Consider the following 20,584-nt stretch of genomic DNA (forward strand, 5'->3'; position numbering starts at 1 on the left):
TCCGCCTCCCGGGTTCCCGCCATTCTCCTGCCTCAGCCTCCCAAGTAGCTGGGACTACAGGCGCCCGCCACCTCGCCCGGCTAGCTTTTTGTATTTTTTAGTAGAGACAGGGTTTCACCGTGTTAGCCAGGATGGTCTCGATCTCCTGACCTCGTGATCCGCCCGTCTCGGCCTCCCAAAGTGCTGGGATTACAGGCTTGAGCCACCGCGCCCGGCCATTCTTCAACTCTTAACATGAAAGATGAAAACTTAAAACTCTTCTGCTGCCTCCCTCGCAGCTCTCACTTCTCCCAGCCTCTTCGACAGTGTAAATTCCTGTTCTGGGTGTGCCTTTCCCTTTGCCGGATAACGGCAGGGTCCTGGGAGTGATGCCGCCAGTGCTGGCAGGGTCCTGCCCATATGTGTGGAACCGGGAGAGTCTCGGGGCTGAGGAGGAACCTGCCACCCATACCGAGTCTGCTCCTCTTTCCATGTGAACTTGTGTTCTGTTTCCTTTAGCGTTGTTTCAGTGGAGTTTGGTAGGAAGAAAAGAGCAGTGCACATGTGGGCTCTGCCGTGTTGAACTCAGAGCATTTTCCTGCTGCTGGTCAGGGTGTAGCCTCAGAACCACTCCAGATTGACCAGAATGGTTGTGGTCAGTGGCTCAGTTAGGAGCCTGTGCTCTGCCTCCCACAGGGAAGAGGAACGGGCGACCTCAGAAGGAGGTCCCGTCTGCAGGCAGATGGTTCATGGTCCTCAGGCTTTGAGAAGGGGGCGTTGGAAACGGGGGCTGCTGTCGGGGCTGTGGCACTGAGGGGCTCGCTTGGAGGCTCCGAAATGAACCTGATGATCTCTGGGACCTGTGCTGGGCCCCAGGGTTGCCGCGCCTCTCGAGGTCTGCCTCAGCCCCAGGCTCAGCTTAAGAGGAGCTGATCTGGCACTCAGGATGCTCAACTTCCCACCCTCGGTGCAGGGCGCCCGAGGCTTCAGGTTAGGTGCGGGGAAGGGCTCCTGGGGTTGTGGATGTGCCGAGCGTGGACGTGGAGATAAGTGGCAGGATGTGAGCCCGTGGGGGGCGGGCTCTGCGTCGCAGACCTGGTGTCCGGAGTGCAGCCCGGCCTGCTTGCCTCCAGTGCCACAGTTCCCGCTGCCAGTCCTGCTTGCACCAGTTGGAACATTTCCTCTCTCTCCAGGTTCCGAGGATTCTGCAGACGATGGGGAGACGTTGCTGGAGGTAGCGGGTACTCAGGGGAAGCTGGAAGCTGCCGGCTCCTTTAATTCTGATGATGACGCGGAGAGCTGCCCGATCTGTCTCAACACATTCAGAGACCAGGCCGTGGGGACGCCGGAGAACTGCGCCCATTACTTCTGCCTGGACTGCATTGTCGAATGGTCCAAGGTGAGTTCAGCTCTGGCTGGGTTCTTCCTCCCTTCAGGATAGCCTCCCTGTTTATAGGTGACCCAGCCTGTGGTCAGCCTCTTGCGAGGTTCTAGCTCTCTGCTCTGCGGCTGACCCTGGAGCCACAGGATTGAGTCTGGCTTGGCCTTTGCTTTGTGAGCATCATGGCTCTTGGGAGTGTGGGTGAGCTCATGTGAGGCGTTTGTGGTGTATTGGTCAGTGGCAGGAGAGAGGATGGCTGTGGATCTCTCGGGACCAGCTGCAGAAACCCTGGATGACTTAGGGGCCATCTCGGCCTGCCAGCCAGAGGCAGGTGTGCTGTGGTGCTTGGGCGATTTGCTGCCTTGACAGGTGGTTCTCTAAGTTGATACAGAAAACACCTGTAGTAGCCGGGCGTGGTGGCTCAAGCCTGTAATCCCAGCACTTGGGGAGGCCGAGACGGGCGGATCACGAGGTCAGGAGATCGAGACCATCCTGACTAACACGGTGAAACCCCGTCTCTACTGAAAAAGTACAAAAAACTAGCCGGGCGAGGTGGCGGGCGCCTGTAGTCCCAGCTACTTGGGAGGCTGAGGCAGGAGAATGGCGTAAACCCGGGGGGCGGAGCTTGCAGTGAGCTGAGATCCGGCCACTGCACTCCAGCCTGGGCGACAGAGCGAGACTCCGTCTCAAAAAAAAAAAGAAAAAGAAAAAGAAAACACCGGTAGGATACAGCACTCAGTCACAATAACCGGCATCAAAAGGGACTGTCCTTAAAACAAGTGAAGAGAGTTTACTGTAAACATGCAGTGTATTTTATATTTCAAAATGAACCTTTAGAAGCAGTCACCTCCTCCCGCCCTTTCTGAATACTTGGTTGTGAAAAATGTCAAAAAAGTAGAACTTGCAGTCCGAGGATGACTGATGAGTCCCCGACCTCTGTACTCAGGGGTCAGCTCTGACACTGCCACCTCTCGACTCCCTCCCCTCCCTGCGGGTACACCGGCAGCCCGTGCTGTCCCCAACTCTCCTCAGGACCATGACCTCACCCAGGATTCCTAGTGACTGGGTCTTCCTGTTCTGTCTCCCCGAGTAGCTGAAAACTGCCCGTATGCTTAGTTTGAAGCAGGACCCAGACATTGCTAATGCTGCTGGTGGGGGCAGGCTGTGACATCACCCGAAGTCTGGCTCTGGTACTTCCTAGTCCTGTTCTGTTGTGGTGAGTCCACAGCCCACAGTAGATTTAGGCTCAGATTTTTCTTTTTTTTTTGGCGGGGGGCGTTTCGCTCTTGTCGCCTAGGCTGGAATGCAGTGGTGCGATCTCGGCTCACTGCAGCCTCCACCTTCCGGGTTCAAGCGATTCTCCTGCCTCAGCCTTCCGAGTAGCGGGGACTACAAGCACCTGCTACCACGCCAGGGTAATTTTGTATTTTTAGTAGAGACAGGGTTTCACCATGTTGGTCAGGCTGGTCTTGAACTCCCGACCTCAGGTGATCCGCCCACCTCAGCCTCCCAAAGTGTTGGGATTACAGATGTGAGCCACTGCACCCGGCCACTTTTTTTCATTTATTTGTTTGTAGGTTTTTCTTTTGGCAAGTAAAGCTTTCATTTAAATTGAGGAACAAGATACAGTGTTTGCTGTGTATTTTCTGTCTGGCATTTATTAGATAAGTATTGGGCAGGAGAGGGAGGGCATTTACAAATAAGTTTGTCAGTATAGAAATCTTACAAATGGGAGGCCGAGGTGGCTGGATCATGAGGTCAAGAGATCGAGACCATCCTGGCCAACATGGTGAAACCCCATCTCTACTAAAAATACAAAAATTAGCTGGGTGTGGTACCACATGCCTGTAATCCCGGCTACTCGAGAGGCTGAGGCAGGAGAATCGCTTGAACCTGGGAGGTGGAGGTTGCAGTGAGCTGAGATTGCACCACTGCACTCCAGCCTGGGCAACAGAGGGAGACTCTGTCTCAAAAAAAAGAAGAAATCTTACAAATAAATTGTTAGAATACTGCTTAGCAAGATTGCTGGATACAAGGTTAATAAAGATTAAGCATTGTATTTAGAAATAAGTCATAAAGAGATGTTTAAGACATTTAAAGAGCTTTTCCAACACAGCTGTGATTGAAGGAAGCAAGGCCCCTTCCCTTTCAAGACATCTTACTCCATATAGAGGGCGGGGTGCTGATTCCGTCCGTCTCAGCAGGAGTTCAGAGCGCTGGATGTGTTGTGAAATCAGCACACGAGGACAGGAAGGCACCAAGAATTGCCAAGATAGCTTTGAAAAGGGGAGAAATTGCCTACTGGATATTATGGTGTATAAAACTACAGGGATTCAACTGGAATCAGTCCAGGAATGAAAACCAGTCCTAGGGGTTTTGCAGGGGCCCTGAAAGAGACCTGGACATACTCGGGGAGACAGGCGGTGCCTGTGGGACCGATCAGGTGGGGGCTGCTCACAGCACACACACGATGCTGGATGGATTCAAGATTTTGAATTAGAAAGCAAAACTGAAACTTTGAAAGGAAAGCACGGGCAGCTCTGTGATAAGAAAAGGGAAGGATTTCCTAAACGATCTGAGAGAATGTCTGCAAACAGGCTCTGAGCGTGCGGGGCTTAGCCTGAGAGAATGTCTGCACACGGGCGGTGAGTGTGCGAGGCTCCCAGAGAGGGCTTCTCTGGGAACCCCAGTCCCACCACAGGAGGTGCTGCTGGGGAGGATGGCGCCCCAGACTCCAGAGGGGGGATGTCACACGCACAACCTCAAAGGCACATGTATTCATGGGTGTTTACCCGAGAGAAACAGAAGTGCACCCACACAAAGACACGTCTGTCGATGTGCACCACGGGGGAATGTACACATGGGCCGTTTGTGTGGTGGCGTCTCTTCAGTGCTAGGGAGGGCAGAATGCTGTGAGCAGGAGGCCATGCCGTGACTCCACTCCTGAGAAACCCCAGGGAAGACGCACCCAGCCACATCCGAGACAACAGGAGGAAACAGCCAGGCGGGAGAGGAAGGGCCCGAAGACCAGGGTGGGGACTCTGCAGGCCGTACGTTTGTCAGGGCCCATTGAATTATTCAGTTAAAATCAGTGTTTTCTTATGTGTGGTATAAAATTAACTTAAAGATCTTATGTGGGTCAGAACACTATTAATAAAGGCAAAAAAATTTTTGCCACGCATACCTGTTATCCACACTATAAAAAGAAATTTTTTTTGAGATGGAGTTTGGCTCTTGTTGCCCAGGCTGGAGTGCAATGGCGCCATCTTGGCTCACTGCAACCTCCGTCTCCAGGGTTCAAGCGATTCTCCTGACTCAGCCTCCTGAGTAGCTGGGGTTACAGGCACGCGCCACCACGCCTGGCTAATTTTGTGTTTTTAGTAGAGACGGGGTTTCTCCGTGTTGGTGAGGCTGGTCTCGAATTCCCGACCTCAGGTGATCCACCTGCCTCAGCCTCCCAAAGTGCTGGGATTACAGGTGTGAGCCACCGCGCCCGGCCTATGAAAAGAAATTCTAAAAATTTACTAGTGAATGTCCAACAGTCTTTTGGAAGTGTTGGCAGAAGATTTGAACAGGGCTCACTGCAGAGGGGCCTGTGCATGATGCCGCCCTCCTGCCTCCCCGTCCTCCCTATATTGTCATCAGATGCTTCGCGTTCATGGAGCTGATCTTCCCTCCCCCCGCCAGGGCTGGCGGCTCTGCAGGGAGGCAAGGCTCGCTGTGCTCCCTTCACTGCCATGTTGCCAGCAGCTTAGTGAAGGACCTGGCACACGGAGGCACGGAGATACTTGATTTTCAATGTAAAAGAAATTTTTGACCTCTAAGTGAAAGCGATTTATAAGATTCTCATCCCGTTTCTATTTCTCACAGAATGCCAATTCCTGTCCAGTTGATCGAACTCTCTTTAAGAGCATTTGTATTCGAGCTCAATTTGGTGGTAAAATCTTAAGGAAGGTGAGTGTGGATGCTGCTATGGAGATACCAGGCGTGCTCACGTCCCTGCCCTGTGGGACAGCGTACTTTCCAAAGTGGGCTTGCTCTCCTGAAATGAGTGTTGGTTAAATGCTTCATAGCAGTCAACTCAAGTGCCCCTTGTGGCCTTGAGCAGGAAGCCTGGAGCTTCAGTTGTGCCCTGTCTGAGGGGTTTGGGGTCCGGGTTGGGGGTGAGAGGCAGAGATGTTGCCAGCTCCTGGGATGTCCCTTTGACCCCAGCCCTGTACCCATCACATTGGGGAGCGGCTCTCTGGCCCATCTGCTCAGAGCTCTTTATTTTATTTTTGAGACACCGTCATGCTCTTTCACCCAGGCTGGGGCGCAGTGGCACAATCACAGCTTATTACAGCCTCAGCCTCCTGGGCTCAAGCCATCCTCTCCTGCCTCAGCCTCCTGAGTAGCTGGATCCACAGGCATTCACCACCACACCTGGCTATTTTTTTTTTTTTGTTTAAGTGGAGACAAGGTCTCACTGTGTTGTCCAGGTGGGTCTCGAACTCCTAGGCTCAAGCCGTCCTCCTGCCTTAGCCTCCCAAGTAGCTGGGACTACAGGCGCCTGCCACCACCACGCCCAGCTAATTTTTTGTTTTTGTTTTTTTTTTTTTTTTAGTAGAGACGGGGTTTCACGTGTTAACCAGGATGGTCTCAATCTCCTGACCTTGTGATCTGTCCACCTTGGCCTTCTGAAGTGCTGGGATTACAGGCGTGAGCCACCACACCTCGCTTTTTTTTGTTTTTTGTTTTTTGTTTTTTTTTTTTTTTTTTTAGAGGCAGACCTTGCTCTTACGTGGCAGTCCGGCACCTGCTGCCTTGCCCTGCTTGATGACTCCACTTAGGGGCCACAGGGCTTACCCGCTCCTTTCCATGCATCATACTTTGCTTTCTGTTGAATATTTTCCTCTTAGATCACCACCCTGAGATGGTAGAAAACAAAAATTCTTGTGTGCACGTCGAGGGAGACCCTCTGGGCCTGTGGAGCCCACTTAGGAATCTGAAGCCGATCGATCGATTCTGGATTAACTGTGTATCGTGATGGGAATTGACCGTGGGGAGTCTGGGTCCCATGTGGTGTGTGACTGCTGGTTCTGTCCTAGATCCCAGTGGAGAACACCAAAGCGAGTGAGGAAGAGGAGGAGGACCCCACCTTCTGTGAGGTGTGCGGCAGGAGTGACCGCGAGGACAGGCTCTTGCTCTGTGATGGCTGCGATGCGGGGTAAGGGACGCTTGGGACTGGCACACGTGCCCTGCTGCGTGCGAGGTGGGCCAGGGGCAGGAGGGACGCAGAACCTTCTCCCTCTGTGAAGTCTGAGTCCCAGCACCTGGAGCCGAGCTCACCACCCTCAGCAGCGCGGTTCAGTCCTGCGGACCATGGGTACCTGCAGGGCTTCCTATTACACCCATTTACACCTTCATCTTTCTCCAAAAAACATTCTGAGGCTGCTCACAGAAATGCAGGTAATACATCAAGACAAAAAAGAAAACAGCCAGACAGGAGGCTGTGGGGCTGGCCAGCCAAGGGTAGGATGTGTCCTGGTCCTGGCCTTTCTGTGGGGGAGGAGTGGCTCTGCCTGCGTCCATCATCCTGGCTGCCTTGGTCCCTCACCTTTCACCCTGCTCCTCCTTCCCCCTCGGGTGCGCATCCAGTTACACTGCACCTGCTGCTCTCCCTGGCACAGCTGAGCGCCTGCTCTGGCCCTGCGTGGCCCTGGCTTCCCGGGAGCCTGTGACACTCGTCTCCATATCCCTGCTTTGTCTCGTTGGCTGTAGGCAGGTCTCTCCTTCCCCATTAGCCTCCTGCGAGGGGCTCCCTGTTGATTCGAATAATTTTTCTGCATGAAATTATGGCGAGAGGATTCTGGAAATCTTTCCCTTGTTGAAAGAACCAGTGAGGCTGCTCGATCTGGAGCCTTCTCTTGGGCGGAAAGTAGCTGGGTCGGGGTTTGGGCTACGGAACAGCCAGAGCCAGGAGGCCTGGACGTGCTGTGGCTGGAGCCGCACCGAGGGCAGGCTCCTGGTGAAGGCCTTTGCTCCGTGGCGTGTGGTCCTGGTCATCCCAGCTTTGACTCGCCCTTGACCACAGCCGCTTGTGCCCCCACCTGTCACCTCGTTCCTAGCCACATACCCAGGCCTCTGCTCCACTCATGCTGCTGTTGGTGCAGGAATCACTGGCTATCCTTTCGCAGACACAGCAGGGGCCTCCTCGGGGGTCCTGCAGGCTGCCACCACGTTTGTCTCGTCATCAGTTCGCCCTCCTTGTGGCCTGTGGGAGTGTAGGGGCCTTGCAGTGCGCTCCACTGGCCCCTCCAGGTCCCAGCCCCTGCTTGGTCCTGCCCTCTGCTCTCAACAGCCAGGGAACGGCCATGCCTCTGCTCATATTCGCAAACATCTTGCCTTCCCTCCTTTCTTACGAGTCTCAGCCTAAATCCACGTTTTGTGACAGTTTCCTGAGTGCTCTCCCCTGATGGTCTTCACCTCCTTGGGGTTCCTGGGAGCGTCTGCTGCCAACTGTCCTGGCATGTGCTGAGCTGGTGCCGCAAGTCTGAAGGGCAGGGCTGCTGCCTTGAGTATCCCAGGAGCCTGGTCACTGCAGCCCTGGGCACAGTGCTTATTGGCTGTTGATTACTGAGTTACTCCTTGAATATACGCAGAATGCTTTTTTTTGTTGTTGTTGTTTGAGACGGAGTTTCGCTCTTTTTGCCCAGGCTGGAGTGCAATGGCGCGATCTCGGCTCACCGCAACCTCCGCCTCCCAGGTTCAAGTGATTCTCCTGCCTCAGCCTCCCAAGTAGCTGGGATTACAGGCATGCGCCACCATGCCTGGCTAATTTTGTATTTTTAGTAGAGACGGGGTTTCTCCATGTTGGTCAGGCTGGTCTTGAACTCCTGACCTCAGGTGATCCACCCGCCTCGGCCTCCCAGAGTGCTGGGATTACAGGTGTGAGCCACCGCGCCCGGTCAAGCGCAGAATGCTTAAAAATAAAAAAAAGAGGTGGAGGGGTGGCTTAGCGCTCCCTGCCCGTGTGTAACACTAGTCCTCTTTACCTGTGGCTGTGGCCACTCTGGGCATGTGAAGGAAGGGCCTGGGCTGGCCTGGAATCGCTGGACACGGCTCGAGAGGCCATGGTGTGATAGGAGAGACCTGGTCCTGGCTGCCATAGGCACCATCCTGGGCAAGGCCCTCATTGCAGGCCGGGGCCGTGAATCTTCTAGTGGCTGGAGGGCAGCTGGTAGGCCAGATGAGGCTGTCGGTTTTCAGGCACAAAGCCTAGTTTTCATGTTAGCTTTTTATTTTACTCATTTACTTATTTTTTTCGAGGTAGAGTCTTGGTCTGTCACCCAGGCTGGAGTGCAGGGGCGCCATCTCGGCTCCCTGCAACCTCTGCAGTGAGTCACTGCAGCCTTGGTTCAAGCTTCAAGCGATTCTCCGGCCTCAGCCTCCTCAGTAGCTGGGATTACAGGCGTGTGTCACCACATCCGGCTAATTTTTGTATTTTTAGTAGAGACGGGGTTTTGCCACGTTGGCCAGGCTGGTCTTGAACTCCTGGGCTCCAGTGATCTGCCCACCTCGACCTCCCAAAGTGCCGAGATTAAAGGCGTGAGCCACTGTGCCCAACCTAGTTGTAGTACCTTCTAACAAGGCTCTTGGGGATGTTGAAAACTTAAGGCCGGGCGCGGTGGCTCAAGCCTGTAATCCCAGCACTTTGGGAGGCCGAGATGGGCGGATCACGAGGTCAGGAGATGGAGACCATCCTGGCTAACACGGTGAAACCCCGTCTCTACTAAAAAAATACAAAAAACTAGCCGGGCGAGGTGGCGGGCGCCTGTAGTCCCAGCTACTTGGGAGGCTGAGGCAGGAGAATGGCATAAACCCGGGAGGCGGAGCTTACAGTGAGCCGAGATCCGGCCACTGCACTGCAGCCTGGGTGACAGAGCGTGACTCTGTCTCAGGAAAAAAGAAAAAAAACTTAATTAAAATTTTTTATTATAAGTGACCTTTACAAATTCGATATGTTGATTTTGTTTCTACCTACCCTACTTGAATTACTTGGAAGATAAAACAACACAAGTATATAAAAACCCTGATGGATATAAAACATTAAAACTGATCAATATAATGATTGTCATACTTCTAAATATTTCCATGCTGTTACTGTTTGCAGTTTGCTAATTTTTTTTTTTTTTTTTTAGACAGAGTCTCGCTCTGTCGCCGAGGCTGGAGTGCAGTGGCGCGATCTCGGCTCACTGCAAGCTCTACCTTCCAGGTTCACACCAGTCTCCTGCCTCAGGAGTAGCTGGGACTGCAGGCGCCCGCCACCACGCCTGGCTAATTTTTTGTATTTTTAGTAGAGACAGGGTTTCACCATGTTAGCCAAGATAGTCTCGATCTCCTGACCTCGTGATCTGCCCACCTCGGCCTCCCAAAGTGCTGGGATTACAGGCATGAGCCACCGCGCCCGGCCCAGTCTGCTAAATTTTCTTTTTTTTTTTTTTTGAGACGGAGTCTCACTCTGTCGCCCAGGCTGGAGTGCAGTGGCCGGATCTCAGCTCACTGCAAGCTCCGCCTCCCGGGTTTACGCCATTCTCCTGCCTCAGCCTCCCGAGTAGCTGGGACTACAGGCGCCCGCCACCTCGCCTGGCTAGTTTTTTGTATTTTTTAGTAGAGACGGGGTTTCACCATGTTAGCCAGAATGGTCTCAATCTCCTGACCTCGTGATCCGCCCGTCTCGGCCTCCCAAAGTGCTGGGATTACAGGCTTGAGCCACCGCGCCCGGCCCCTAAATTTTCTTAAAAATCACACGTCTAAAGTTACTCAATTCCTCATGTCAAAATGGAATCACAATGGGCCGAGGTGGGCGGATCACCTGAGCTCAGGAGTTCGAGACCAGCCTGGCCAACATGGCGAAACCCTGTCTCTACTAAAAATACAAAAATTGGCCAGGCATGGTGGTGCACACCTGTAACCCCTGATCTTTGAGAGGCTGAGGCACGAGAATATCTTGAACCTGGGAGGCGGAGGTTGCAGTGAGCCAAGATTGTGCCTCTGCACTCCAGAGAGACTAAAAAAAAAAAACCAAAAACCGAAAACCCAAGGCTATCTGTAGATACACTGATAATACATGAAATAAGGTACAGTTTCTTGATTTTTTTTTAAGTTACAATCTAATTTAAAAGTCTGTTCACCAGGAAGGCAGTACAGGGGCTCGCTGAGGCCTGTTAGATGTGGCCCTCCCCTCCCTGGGCAGGTCAGATCTGAGCACCTTCAGCTGCAGGGCGATTCTGCTCTCAGCAGGGCCACCAAGCTCCCCATGCAGGTGGAGCCATAGGTCCCTGCACTGTAGCTGGGCAAGTCTTGGCAGCTCTCCTTGTCCCTGTGCTCGTATTTAAACTTGCAGCCAGTCTCTTCGGGGGGAGTGTGGGGTACACAGGCCCGGCCTGGCTGTGGATGGGCGCCTGCCAGGCGCAGAGGGGCCTTCTGCTCAGGCCTCAGGTCGAGCTGCAGCCTCCTCCAAGGTTGCTGGAGCTCAGTGGTGGGAAAGTGGGTTGGACCTTTTCAGACTTTGGAATTCTTTGAAAGAAGGTACTACTCAGTTCTTGCCTTTGCCCCCAGAGAACTTGTGTAAGAGCAGATGTTAGGAGGGGACCTAGTTAGGGCTCTTCCTACTGCCCCCGACCTGCCACCCCTCTGTGCTGGCCTGGCAGGGTGTGTCGTGCGCGCGCGAGTCTGCTTCTCTTCCTGCATACCTGTCTCCTGTCTGTCTTGTGTGAGGCCCCAGCGAGGGCCACACAGCGGACACCTTCTCCTAGGTGCAGGATTTTTTTTATTTTTTATTTTTTTTTGAGACGGAGTCTCGCTCTGTTGCCCAGGCTGGAGTACAGTGGCCGGATCTCAGCTCACTGAAAGCTCCGCCTCTCGGGTTTACGCCATTCTCCTGCCTCAGCCTCCTGAGTAGCTGGGACTACAGGCGCCCGCCACCTCGCCTGGCTAGTTTTTTGTATTTTTTAGTAGAGACGGGGTTTCACAGTGTTAGCCGGGATGGTCTTGATCTCCTGACCTCGTGATCCGCCCGTCTCGGCCTCCCAAAGTGCTGGGATTACAGGCTTGAGCCACCGCGCCAGGCCCTAGGTGCAGGATTCTTGGGGGAATGGGTTTACTTTTGTTTAACTCGTATCTTAGATCCTGGAACAGTTCAGCGCTGTGGTTAGTAAGTGGTAGTTTAGCTCAGTTGAATTCAGGCTCAATTTTCAGGGACACCATCAGCTTGACTCCCTTCCCTTGATTGTTTTTGCCGTACTCAGGGCTGTCTGGGGTCTTTGGGGTGAAGTTTCAAGGATCTCGGCACAGACTCCCAAGCCTCGGCTGCTTGGAGGGGCACAGATACCTCATACCAGTGGCAGCACTTCCCAAACTACTTTCCTGCAAGTCTTGATAGAAACAATTAAAATATAGTTTCCTTTCAGCAAAGAAACCTTCTCCTCCTTCACTGGCTTGGTGTGAGGCGCGATGTTTGAAACCCCGTGAGTGCGCGTGGGTGAGACGAGCCTCTCTGGGAAGGGCCCCCAGAGGCAGCACCTACCGCAGGAGCTCAGCCTGAGCCACTGTCGGCCTCTGGGTGAGCGTTGTGGTCGGCTCAGCTGCTGTCAGGATACCACAGGCTGGGCAGCGTAAACCACAGGTCTTCCTTTTCTCGGTTTTGGAAGCTGGACGTCTGAGATAGCAGCAGGCCTGGTTCCTGGGGAGGCCCTTCTTCCTTCTCACAGACAGCCGCCTCCCCGCTGTGTTCTCCCCTGGCCTTCGCTTCTCTGAGGACACGAGTCCTGCAGCCTTGTTCAGCCTGAATTACCCCCTTAAAGGTTCCATCTCCACCTGCTCTCACATTGGGGGTTAGGGCTTCTTAGGAACTGTTGGGGGACGCAGGTCAGCCCCTAACGGAATGCGTCACAGACTTGGGTGCCGTTGGAGGCCTGCTGTGTGGTCCCCTCACTGGAGGAGGTTTGGGAAAGCTGTGAGCAGCACCCGGACGCCCTGCTCTCTCCTGCAGGTACCACATGGAATGCCTGGACCCGCCTCTCCAGGAGGTGCCGGTGGACGAGTGGTTCTGCCCGGAATGTGCTGCCCCTGGCGTTGTCCTTGCCGCTGGTGAGGACGCTGCTCCTGTCTCAAGGCGCGCATGGGCCTTCTCACCGTCCGCTCTGCGGCCCCGGGGTTAGGGTCGGCTGCCGCGTGGGGAAGACGTCTCGGGCTGTCTCGGGCTCGTCTTCTCGGGGCTGTGTGTGGGGTCCATTGGCTGGGGGTTCCGGTCCTCAGTGGTAGAAGCACCAGGCTCCATGAGGAGCCCTGTGTCCTGTGCACAGCCCAAGCCAGGGCTGCTGTGTGGCCGGCAGCCACGGGGGGAGCCGCTGGGGAAGGTGTGTGGCCTGTGAGTGTGGCACATCAGCCCTGGTGATTCTTCCCAGATGCGGGTCCCGTGAGTGAGGAGGAGGTCTCCCTGCTCTTGGCCGATGTGGTGCCCACCACCAGCAGGCTTCGGCCTCGAGCAGGTAGGACCCGGGTGATCGCCAGGACGCGGCAGAGTGAGAGAGTCAGAGCAACCGTGAACCGGAACCGGATCTCCACAGCCAGGAGGGTCCAGGTGGGTGGCCCAGCCCTGATGCCTGCCCAGAATGGTCTCAGCGGCCTGGGTGGGTGGCCCGGCCCCGATGCCTGTCCCAGAGCCCCAGCTGCCCAGAGTGGTCTCAGTGGCCCAGGTGGCTGGGAGAGGCGTCGTTGGCACTGTGGGGTCTGCCTGGCCCCCATGGCTTATGTTCCTCGGCCTGCTAAGGGGAGCAGGTGAGTGCACCCCAGGTGAGGCTGCCTCTCCGAGCAGCTGGAGCCAGGTGCTGAGGGGCAAATGGAGCCTGGCCCTGGGGGTGGGGGCTCTAGGAAACCCCCTTGTTCCCCAGGTCACGTGCCAGCACCACTTCCTCCAGGCACCTGTGAGCGCCTTCCTCTTGCACTGGACCTGGTGCTCGGTTTCAGGTGCTCCCTGCGGCCCCCGTCCTCACAGCAGCCTTTCCCTGGGCATTGGACAAGCAGGAGGGTCTGGGCTGTGGGCATCTGGTGTGTGCCCTTGGCAAGCCTAACGCTGAATTTGGAGGGGACTGAGAAGCCTCGGTGGGGCGGGGGCTGTCCCTCTCCAGTGCCCTGCCCAGCACCTGTGCCGCACCCACCACAGTGACTGGTGCTCTCCCCTGTGCCCCTGGGATGCTGTCTGTCCCCCACCTGCCCCTTGCCTTGTCCCTGCTGCATACCACCCCCACACCTGTGCAGGAGCCCAGCTCTCAGGGCTTGCCATGGGCTCTGCTCTGAGCTCCGCCCTGTGTCCTTCTTTCTCCACCAAGAACTCCACTGTCCTTGGTGTCTGCCTGTCCTCGCCCTCCATTCTGGCCCTGAGCTTGCCTCCCAGACCTGTCCTAGGCTGTCCTGGCCTTGCCCCCGTGGGAGTGCTGGGCAACCTGTCTGGCAAGGGAGAGGAAGGCCGGGCCAAGGCTGCTGTGGGTGGCGGGTGGGGAGGCTGTCCTGCTTCTCTGGCTGCCATTGCGGGCTGTGCTCTGGGCTCCAGTTGGGGTCTGCGCTGGCCCGGCTGAGGCCCCAAGGGCACCTGACGGCACCGCCCCTTTGCCTGTAGCACACACCAGGACGCCTTGGGTCTTCCCTGCTGGACGAAGCCATCGAGGCCGTGGCTACTGGCCTGAGCACCGCCGTGTATCAGCGCCCCCCGACGCCGCGCACTCCCGCCCGACGGAAGAGGAAGACAAGTAAGCCTCGCGGGATGGACTCTCCCGCCAGCCACGTGCTGGGACCCACGCCCGAGGTCCACTCGCTGCTTCCCTCAAGGCCAGGGCTGTGGGCGTTTCCGTTTCTTCTGTCTGCAACTTAGTCTTCTCAGCTGAAAACACTACACAGTGTAGGTCTGACGTTCCGATCTGCGACCGCACTGCCTCTGGTGTTACCAGGATGGTGCTGGCCTTCCCAAATTGTTCCCCTCTGCTTTCTGGAAGGGTTGCTTCCTGAGGTTTATGGAAGCAGTCTTGTTATTTCTGCTGTACACATTTGTCTCAACACGCTCTGAAGCCATCTGGGCCTGGGCTTCTCTGTGGGGGCCGAGTTGAGATGAGTGATTTTGCGTCTTGTCTTGCTTCTGCCCTATTCAGGTTTTTCAGTCCTTTTCTGTGAGTTTTGGTAATTTTGTCCCAGTGCTGGTTAACTTCAATTACTTGGTTCTCAGACGTCCACTATGAGGTGACAAATTCTCCCTTAAAACTAACGGGCAGCTCCTGGGGAGAGCCGTCGACCGCACCTTGTCAAACACCCCAGGAAGATGAATTTGGACTGAAATGCTGGGTGTTTTTGAGGTTAAACATTTTTTTAATCTTTATGTCACTACAGATGTGCAGCGAGTTCATTTGTGTTAAATAGTCTCTCAGGAGGGTTCTTCTCTGGTGTTTGTACCAAGGGGCACAACTATAGTTTGTTTGTTTCATTTTACTTTCCATTGTCACTGTGTGCTTTTTTCTAATTTAGTTTTCTTTCATAGTTTCTCTCTTTTTTCTTTTTTTTGAGAGTCTCACTGTGGAGCTGGAGTGCAGTGGTGGGATCTCAGCTCACTGCAACCTCCACCTCCCCAGTTCAAGTGATTCTCCTCCCTCAGCCTCCTGAGTAGCTGGGACTACAGGTGCACCACCACCATGCCCGGCTAATTTTTATTATTTTCGTAGAGACAAGGTTTCACCTTATTGGCCAGGCTGGTCTTGAACTCCTGGCCCCAAGCAATCCACCTGCCTTGGCCTCCCAAAGTGCTGGGATTATGAGTGTGAGCCATGGTGCCCGGCCCTGCTTCATAATTATGTAAGATATTTAATGGTACACTCAGGGAGGTCAGGCTCTGTTCTTAGATGCTGCTCATTTTCTGTCTCTCCCCCCAATAGGAACATGTTATTTTTATTCCTTTTTTTATTGAGACAGGATCTCATCTTGCCCAGGCTGGAGTGCAGTGGCGCGATCTCAGCTCACTGCAACCTCTGCCTCCCAGGCTCAGGCAGTTGTGGTGCCTCAGCCTCCTGAGTAGCCTGTAATCCCAGCACTCTGGGAGGCTGGGGCAGGTGGATAGCTTGAGGCCAGGAGTTTGAGATGGCGCCACTGCAGTCCAGCCTGGTTGAGAGAGTGAGTCTTTGTCTCCAAAAATATATATACAACTATATGGTTTATTTCTCCGTTTAAAAAACTTTAGGGCCGGGCGCAGTGGCTCGCGCCTGTAATCCCAGCACTTTGAGAGGCCAAGGTGGGTGGATCACGAGGTCAGAAGATTGAGACAATCCTGGCTAACACGGTGAAACCCCATCTCTACTAAAAATACAAAAAATTAGCTAGGCATGGTGGCGGGTACCTGTAGTCCCACCTACTCAAGAGGCTGAGGCAGGAGAATGGCATGAACCTGGGAGGCGGAGCTTGCAGTGAGCCGAGATCGCGCCACTGCACTCCAGCCTGGGCAACAGAGTGAGACTCCGTCTCCAAAAAAAAAAATACAAAAATTAGCCGGGCGTGGTGGCGGGCGCCTGTAATCCCAGGTACTCGGGAGGCTGAGGCAGGAGAATCGCTTGAACCCGGGAGGCAGAGGTTACAGTGAGCCGAGATCACACCAGTGTACTTCAGCCTTGGTGACAGAGCAAGGCTCCGTGTCAAAAAAAATAATAATCTGGGCAGGGGCAGTGGCTCACACCTGTAATCCTAGCTCTTTAGGAGGCTGAGGCAGGAGGATTGCTGGAGCCCAGAGACCAGCTTGGGCGACATGGTGAGCCCTATCTATAAAGACAATGAGCTGGGCACGGTGGTGCATGCCCGTAGTTCAAGCTGCTTGGGAGGCTGAGGCAGGAGAATCACATGAGCCCAGGAGTTTGAGCCTGCTGTGAGCTGAGATCACGCCACTGCACTCCAGCCTGCGTGACAGAGCAAGAGCCTGTCTCAAAAAAAAGAAAAAAAAAAAAATGCAAGGCAGTGCGTGTGGTCCTGCTGTGCCGGCTCCTGGGCTCCGTCCTCTGGGCTGGACTCGCAGGAATGGGGTGGGGAGGGCCCAGCACAGAGAAGCACAGACTTCAACCTCTTCTCCTTAGGAAGACGGAAGAAAGTGCCGGGAAGAAAGAAAACCCCGTCTGGACCATCCGCAAAAAGTAAGGGCTCAGCGACAAGATCTAAGAAACGCCAACATCGAGTGAAGAAGAGAAAAGGGAAGAAGGTAAAGGTGAGCGTTGGGTGGCAGCGCCTGAGCCTCCGCCGGCCTCAGCACCCTCGCAGTTACGGAGCGGGGATCGTCATCGTCACTGCTTTTCTGTATTTACTCAGCGATTTGCTGATGGAAATGAACATTTCTGTAACACAGACTGAAGATGGGCTTGAGGCCAGCTGTTTCCTAAGGCACACTGAGGGGTTGAGGGCTGGTCGTGTGCCCCCCAGGAACCTTCCTGAAGCCATCCATCCGCTGGTCGGGGAGCCAGGTGTGAGCCAGACCAGTGCAAGCCCTCTGGCAGAGGCCCCTGGGAGCAGCCGTGGGTTTCAGGCAGACCTGGCTCTGAGGAGTGACACAAGCCGTGTCTGACAGGCCCCGTCTACCTCCTCTGACCCACGCTCGCTGGGCCCTGGGGGCGGCCTCCTTGGTATACATCGTGGCCTTCATTTTCCCAGGCCCCTTTCATCCGAAATCATGGACCAGACATTTAATATTTATTTTTAGTTGATCCCTAATTATTGTCCGTGTTTATGGGGCGGAGGGCGGTGTGTCATTCGTGTGCGTGTTTGTGATGCTCAAACCGGGACTAAATGCATAACCTCCTCGGACTGCACATTTAAAACACCTTAATATATAAAAACTTGAATTGCGGCTGGGCGCGGTGGCTCATGCCTGTGATTGGGAGCACTTTGAGGGGGCCGAGGCAGACAGATCACCTGAGGTCAGGAGTTCAAGACCAGCCTGGCCAACATGCTGAAACCCCATCTCGAGCAAAAAGACTAAAAATTAGCCGGGTGTGGTGGCACGCACCTGTAGTCCCAGCCTCAGGAGGCTGAGGCAGGAAAATCACTTGAACCCCGGGAGGCAGAGGTTGCAGTGAGCCGAGATGGCGCCACTGCATTCCAGCCTGGGAGACGAGAGAAAAAGTCTACCTCAAAAAACAAAAAAACAGGTGGCCGGGCGCGGTGGCTCAAGCCTGTAATCCCAGCACTTTGGGAGGCCGAGACGGGCGGATCACGAGGTCAGGAGATCGAGACCATCCTGGCTAACATGGTGAAACCCCGTCTCTACTAAAAATACAAAAAACTAGCCGGGCGAGGTGGCAGGCGCCTGTGGTCCCAGCTACTCGGGAGGCTGAGGCAGGAGAATGGCGTGAACCTGGGAGGCGGAGCTTGCAGTGAGCTGAGATCCGGCCACTGCACTCCAGCCTGGGCGACAGAGCGAGACTCCGTCTCAAAAAAAAAAAAAACAAAAAAACAAAAAAAAAACTGAGTTGCAGCCGTTGTTCAAGTGTTTGCTGAATCTTTTTGTTTGTTTGTTTGTTTGTTTTTGTTTTTTGAGATGGAGTCTTGCTCTGTCCCTGGGCTTGAGTGCAGTGGTGCGATCTCAGCTCACTGCAACCTCCGCCTCCCGGGTTCAAGCGATTCTCCTGCCTCAGCCTCTTGAGTAGCTGGGATTATACACGTACGCCACCAAGCCCAGCTAATTTTTGTGTTTTTTTTTTTTTTTTTTTTTTTTTTTTTTTGAGACGGAGTCTCGCTCTGTCGCCCAGGCTGGAGTGCAGTGGCGCAATCTCGGCTCACTGCAAGCTCCGCCTCCCGGGTTCACGCCATTCTCCTGCCTCAGCCTCCCGAGTAGCTGGGACTACAGGCGCCCGCCACTGCGCCCAGCTAATTTTTTTCTATTTTTTAGTAGAGACGGGGTTTCACCATGGTCTCGATCTCCTGACCTTGTGATCCGCCTGCCTCGGCCTCCCAAAGTGCTGGGATTACAGGCGTGAGCCACCGCGCCCAGCCAATTTTTGTGTTTTTAGTAGAGACAGGGTTTCACCATGTTGGTCAGGCTGGTCTTGAACCTCCTGACCTTGTGATCTGTCTGCCTCGGCCCCCTAAACTGCTGGGATTACAGGCGTGAGCCACCGCGCCCGGCCTTTGTTTTGTTTTTTGAGACTGTATCACTCTGTGGCCCAGGCTGAAGTACAGTGGCACAATCCCAGCTCACTGCAGCCTTGGCCTCCCCAGGCCCAGGTGATCCTTCCTGAGTAGCTGGGACAGCCCACCGTGCCCAGCTAATTTTCATATTTTTTGTAGACACGGGTTCGCCATGTTGCCCAGGCTGGTCTTAAACTCCTGGGCTTAAGCAGTTTGTCCACCTCAGCCTCAAAAAGTGTTTTTGTTTGTTTTAGGTTGGGGCGGAGACAGAGTCTGGTTCTGTTACCCAGGCTGGAATGCAGTGACGTGATCCTGGCTCACTGTAGCCGCCTTGACCTCCCAGGCCAAGGTGATCCTCCCCCATCAGCCTCTCAAGTAGCTGGGACCACAGGCTCACACCACCTCAACCCAGCTAATTTTTTTTTTTTTTTTTTGGTAGAGACGGGGTCTCACTATGTTCCCCAAGCTGGTCTTGAACTCCTGGGCTCAAACGATCCTCCTGCCTCGACCTCCCAAAAGTGCTGGGATTACAGGTGTGAGCGCCAAGTCTGCTGCATTTTTATGTGAATTTATACTCGAGATTATTATTCATTTCCTAGTGAATATAAACTTCTGTAGTACACATTTATATAAAACTCTATTTTAGTTTTTTTTTGTTTTTGAGACGGAGTTTCACTCTTGTTGCCCAGGTTGGAGTGCAGTGGTATGATCTCAGCTCACTGCAACCTCGGCCTCCTGAGTTCAAGCAATTCTCCTGTCTCCGCCTCCCAAATAGCTGGGATTACAGGCATGCGCCACCACACCCGGCTAATTTTGTATTTTTAGTAGAGATGGGGTTTCTCCATGTTGGTCAGGCTGGTCTTGACCTCCCGACCTCAGGTGATCTGCCCGTCTTGGCCTCCCAAAGTGCTGGGATTCCAGGTGTGAGCCACCATGTCTGGCCCCCTTATTTTAGTTTTAAATGGAGTATTTGAACATCTGGTTATTCATTCAGACAAAATTCCTGGAGTGAGTAGAAGCTAAAGCCATGACCAGGTGTTGGATAAGGACCTGCCGTTTCCCGGTTCTCTGGTCCCCTGGGCTCTCACTTTGCTTTGCAGGGTGCCCTGAACATGGGTTGGAACCACCTCTTCCATCCCTGTGCCCAGAACACTCCTGGGCGTCCTCCCGAGCTTTTTGTCCTCGGCTGGCCTGCGTGCCGTTTCTGTGGTTCCTTTCTTCTCCTGCAGACAGCGTTCTGGGACCCCTGCCTGGGGGCCTGGTGGCAAGTGAGGGTGCTTGCCCTCGGGAGGGGCGGCGCCTGCCTTCAGGCCGTGCTGTCCCAGCCACAGCGGGAGGCTGCTCTGTCCGCTGTGCCTGGAATCAGAAGGAAATAGCTAGTAACTCTTAGGAGTTTTCATAATTTAGGAATAATGACAGCGCTTAAAATCTAAATTTGTGTCTTCTTCTCAAGGGTTTTTTGGTTTTTTTGGTTTGTGTTTTTGTTTTTGTTTTCGAGACGGAGTCTCGCTCTGTCACCCAGGCTGGAGTGCTATGGTGCGATCTCTACTCACTGCAGCCTCCGCCTCCCAGGTTCAAGCAATTCTGCTGCCTCAGCCTCCTGAGTAGCTGGGATGACAGGCACCCGCCACCACGCCCAGCTGATTTTTGTATTTTTAGTAGAGATGGTTTTGCCATGTTGGCCAGACTGGTCTCAGGCTGGCCTCAAATGATCTGCCTGCCTCGGCCTCCAGAACGCTGGGATTCCAGGTGTCAGCCACCGCGCCCGGCCTTCGAGGGGTTTTACTGTCAGCCATCAGTTGAATTTTTTGTTTCCCTCTTTGTGAGTTTTCACCTAATGCTTAAGTACCACATGATGGTGACACTGCAGCACCCCGGTAGCCTCTCATAACCTGCAGTGAGCTTCGCAGCTGACGTGTTCGGTGCTGGGTGTGCTTGTCGGTGATCAGTGCCTGTGAAGCCCGTTGACTTTGGCTTAGTGTTTTCCCGCCCTAGTGTTCGCTGTTGCTAATGAAGCCTTCACATGGCATTTACAGAGCC

General features: G+C 54.3%; 1 protein-coding gene across 4 annotated transcripts in view; it reads left to right on the forward strand.

Annotated features, from left to right (window-relative positions):
• Window positions 1–20,584, forward strand: part of PHRF1 (PHD and ring finger domains 1) — a 39,489-nt gene that overhangs the window by 11,605 nt on the left and 7,300 nt on the right. For 3 of the 4 annotated variants that reach the window (XM_037998758.2, XM_037998759.2, XM_037998757.2), the window contains exons 4-10: window positions 1,173–1,378; window positions 5,231–5,314; window positions 6,448–6,566; window positions 12,393–12,490; window positions 12,808–12,983; window positions 14,019–14,148; window positions 16,501–16,628. In XM_037998758.2, the coding sequence (XP_037854686.2) occupies window positions 1,173–1,378; window positions 5,231–5,314; window positions 6,448–6,566; window positions 12,393–12,490; window positions 12,808–12,983; window positions 14,019–14,148; window positions 16,501–16,628 (941 nt within the window). The remainder of the gene's footprint in view (window positions 1–1,172; window positions 1,379–5,230; window positions 5,315–6,447; window positions 6,567–12,392; window positions 12,491–12,807; window positions 12,984–14,018; window positions 14,149–16,500; window positions 16,629–20,584) is intronic. The other variant, XM_073022526.1, reaches the window with a different exon arrangement.

This window comes from Chlorocebus sabaeus, chromosome 1, assembly GCF_047675955.1.
Source record: "Chlorocebus sabaeus isolate Y175 chromosome 1, mChlSab1.0.hap1, whole genome shotgun sequence".
In the NCBI taxonomy this organism is placed as follows: Eukaryota; Metazoa; Chordata; class Mammalia; order Primates; family Cercopithecidae; genus Chlorocebus; species Chlorocebus sabaeus.